At 38.7% G+C, this 4,261-nt stretch overlaps 1 protein-coding gene across 1 annotated transcript; it reads left to right on the top strand.

Moving 5' to 3' along the window:
- The first annotated feature begins 471 nt into the window (after window positions 1–471).
- Window positions 472–1,378, top strand: LOC107465874 (uncharacterized mitochondrial protein AtMg00860-like). The gene is made up of 2 exons (XM_016084850.1): window positions 472–662; window positions 907–1,378. The coding sequence occupies exons 1-2, from the start codon at window positions 472–474 to the stop codon at window positions 1,376–1,378; spliced, it is 663 nt and encodes a 220-aa protein (XP_015940336.1).
- Window positions 1,379–4,261: the final 2,883 nt, after the last annotated feature.

Genomic DNA, 4,261 nt, shown 5'->3' with positions numbered 1-4,261 from the left:
TCATGAGGAACAAGAAGAGGGAATAGAGGTGGAACAAGAGTTCATAGAAGAGGAAGTGGTAGAGATCTCCATTGAAGTTAAGGAAAAGAAGAAGCCAAAATAAGAGTTAAAGCCTCTTCCCCCTCACCTCATGTTTGTGTCTTTTAGAGAAGCAGAAGCCTTGCCAGTGATCATAAACCCTTCTTTGAACATAGAAGAAGAAACAAGGCTGATTGAAGTGTTGAAAGCCCATAAGACAGTTTTAGGATGGACAATTGACGATATCAAAGGCATAAGCCTAGCCATCTGCATGCACAAAATTTTGCTAGAGGAAAATTCAAGGCATGTAGTGCAATCTCAAAGAAGACTCAACCCAACCATGAAGGAGGTAGTGCAAAAGGAAGTGATGAAGCTGTGGAATGTTAGAATTATATATCCAATCTCTGATAGCTCCTGGGTGAGCCCAGTCCAGGTTGTGCCAAAGAAAGGGGGATGACTGTAATCTCCAATGAGAAGAATGAGTTAATCCCTACAAGAACAGTGACTGGTTGGAAGATGTGCATAGATTATAGAAGACTGAATGATGCTACAAGGAAATATCATTTCTCTCTCCCCTTCATTGATCAGATGTTGGAAAGATTGGCAGGCCATGCTTATTATTGCTTCGTGGATGGGTATTCCAGGTATAATCAGATAGTGGTGGATCCCAAGGACCAAAAAAAGACCTCCTTCACATGTCCATTTGGAGATTTCGCCTACAGAAGGATGCCATTTGGGCTATGCAATGCCCCAGCCACCTTTCAAAGGTGTGTGCTTTCCATTTTCTCTGATATGGTGGAAATTTTTAGAAGTCTTCATGGATGATTTTTCTGTCTTTGGCAATTCATTTAACACTTGCTTGCATCATTTAACTCTTGTTTTGAAAAGATGCCAAGAAACTAAACTGGTATTGAATTGGGAGAAATGCCATTTCATGGTTCATGAAGGGATAGTTCTTGGGCATAAAGTTTCAAGCAAAGGTATAGAAGTTGACAAAGCTAAAATAGAAATCATTGAAAAGCTTCCTATACCTGTTAATGTGAAAGCAGTAAGGAGTTTTCTTGGGCATGCTGGTTTTTACAGGAGGTTCATCAAATATTTCTCAAAAATAGCAAAACCATTGAGTAATTTGCTAATGATTGATAGCCCTTTCATCTTTGATGATAATTTCAAGCATGCCTTTGAAAATTTAAAGAGAAAACTCATTACAGCACCAATTATCACACCCCCTGATTGGGAATTACCTTTTGAACTTATGTCTGATGCAAGTGACTTTGTAATTGGTGCTATGTTGGGGCAAAAGAAAGACAAGATGCACCATGTCATATATTATGCTAGCAAGGTGTTAAATGAAGCATAGAAAAATTATACCACCACTGAGAAAGAGCTTTTGGCAATTGTATATGCATTTGATAAATTTAGACAATACTTGATTGGTTCAAAGGTTATAGTGTATACTGACCATGCTGCTCTCAAGTATCTAATGTCTAAGTAGGATTCAAAGCCCAAGGCTTATTAGGTGGGTGCTACTGCTACAAGAATTCAACATTGAAGTGAGAGATAGGAAGGGGAGTTAGAATCAAGTAGCAGATCATTTGTCAAGAGTGCCACAAGAGGCCAATCAAGATATGCCACAGAAAGTGAATGAAAAATTTCCTGATGAACATCTTTTCTAAGTCCAGCAAGCCCCTTGGTTTGTTGACATAGCAAATTACAAAGTGGAAAGAAAAATCCCTCAAGAACTCTCCAAGCAACAAGTGAAAAAGCTACTCAATAAAGCCAATAAGTTTTTGTGGGATGAACCATTTTTGTACAAAAGATGCCCGGATGGAATGATTAGGAGGTGTGTCCCTGAAACTGAAATGAGAGACATATTATGGCATTGTCATGGTTCAGCTTATGGTGGTTACTTTGGGTCAGAAAGAACAACAGCCAAAGTGCTTCAAAGCGGATTCTATTGGCCAACTCTATTCAAGGATGCTAGGGAGTTTGTCCACCAGTGTAATGAATGCCAAAGAGCTAGAGGATTGACAAGAAGGAATGAAATGCCTCAAAACTACATCCTGGAAGTAGAACTCTTTGATATTTGGGGCATAGATTTCATGGGCCCATTTCCTCCTTCTTACTCCTTCAAATACATTCTGATAGCAGTGGAGTATGTCTCAAAGTGGGTGGAAGCTATAGCCACAACCACATGTGATGCACAGATTGTCCTTCAATTCCTTAAGACGCACATTTTTACTAGATATGGAGTGCCCAAGGGTCTTGTCAGTGATGGTGGTAATCATTTTTGCAACAAGCAGATGGAGAAACTCCTTCACAAATATGGAGTAATTCATAAAATAGCCACACCATACCACCCTCAGACTAATGGCCAGGCTGAGTTGGCAAATAGGGAGTTGAAGAAGATCTTAGAAAAAATAGTAGGAAGCACAAGAAAGGATTGGGCCAGAAAATTAGAAGATGCTCTCTGGGCATATAGAACAGCGTTCAAAACTCCTATAGGAAGATCCCCATTTCAGCTAATCTATGGAAAATCATGCCACCTTCATGTGGAGCTAGAACACAAAGCTTACTGGGCCACTAAGCTCATGAATTTTGATCCTCAAGAACCAGGAGAAAAAAGGTTGTTGCAGCTCAATGAGCTAGATGAATTCAGACTGAAAGCTTTTGAGAATGCAAGGATATACAAGGAGAGAGCTAAAAGGTGGCATGACAAGAAAATTCTGAAAAGAGAGTTCAAACCAGAACAGCAAGTACTCTTATATAATTCCAGGCTCAAGATTTTCCCAGGCAAGCTCAAGTCTAAATGGACTAGTCCCTATTTGATCACAAAGGTTCTCCCTTATGGAAGCCTTAAACTTCTGGATGAGGCTACAAAGGACACAATCACAGCAAATGGTCACAGAGCAAAGCATTATTTGGAAGGCCCTTAGAACAAAGAGAAGGAGGTTCAAGAATTATGTTGAGCAAGAATGAGGAATGTCAAGCTAGTGACATTAAAAGAGTGCTTGTAGGGAGGCAACCTAACCAGAGGTAGTTTCTCTTCCTAACTATTTCAATAAAAAGGTTGAGTGGCTTTATCTGTATTGCAAGGAGCTAAGTTTGGTGTTGCACACCAAAATAATTTAAAGGAGAATGAAGGATGCTAAGTTTGGTGTTCCACCAAAAATCTCATTTGAAAACACATTCTCACCTTCTGCATAAATAGTTACTAGCTCCAAGCAATCAGAAAAATTACTTAGCCAGTGTCTGTCTTCTAGTTTTATTTTTTAGTTTTTCAGCAAAGGCACAAGGTTTCATATATGGTTGACTTGTTGCATAAGGAACAGTGTCAAGAAACTAAGTTTGGTGTTCACACCAAACTAAGTTTAAAAGCCTACAAACAATTGCTGCATGCTAATCAATTGCCTAAGGGCTTGAGAAACAAGCAACTTCTAAGGATTATGCAGGAAAAGATTCAACCTGTGGAGGGGGTTTGCATCATTATCCAAAGGAAGTACAGCAAAGAGAAATAATGATGATAGAAGAAAAAGCTGAGAGACAGTCCCAACAGGTTGTATTGACACTTAATCCTTTTGCTGTGTTTTAACTTGGAGATTCCTATTTGTCTTGCTGAAGTGTTCAATTAGGTGTAAATGTAAATGTTTGCTAAAGATGCTAGCCTACATACTATGCTTGTCATAACTCATTAGCTTAAATTCTGTTTTGTTCCCTTCTGCATGAATAAAAGAAAAATGTTTGAAATAGTAAGTGATTGTCCAATGTTTTAAGAATTAGAATGAAATTCAGTGGTGGTACTTGTTTGATTTAATGATTAGCTCAATGATAAAAGCTGCATAATAAAATGTTCCTTGAAGTGTGAATTAGGCTGATGCTATAAAACCTTTTATCAATGAATATCCCTTGAGAATGAAGCAAAGTTAGAAGGAAAAGAAAGAGAAAAGCCAAGAATTGGCAAGGAAACAAATAATAAGGCTAGACACCAATAGCTTGGACCTTAGGACATATGTCTGTGGTGCTCTTGTACTAGGATATGGTTGGACAATTAGGTTCTGAGGAGTATTTTAAAACTTGGCCACTTAGATTAACTAATCTGGGATTGCCAACTGAAAGTCCATTATCAAGAGCAACCTAGTTACAAAGCATTTAGTAATCCAAAGAGATGCTAGGCATCAATGTTCCTAGGAGGAAATTGTGAGCCATGTGTCTGTGGTGAAGTAGTGTTGAGCAAAATTGAGCC

The sequence above is a fragment of the Arachis duranensis genome, chromosome 9, assembly GCF_000817695.3.
Source record: "Arachis duranensis cultivar V14167 chromosome 9, aradu.V14167.gnm2.J7QH, whole genome shotgun sequence".
NCBI classification, from domain to species: domain Eukaryota; kingdom Viridiplantae; phylum Streptophyta; class Magnoliopsida; order Fabales; family Fabaceae; genus Arachis; species Arachis duranensis.
The sequence above is the reverse complement of the archived record's forward strand: the minus strand, read 5'-3'. Positions and strand labels throughout refer to the sequence as shown.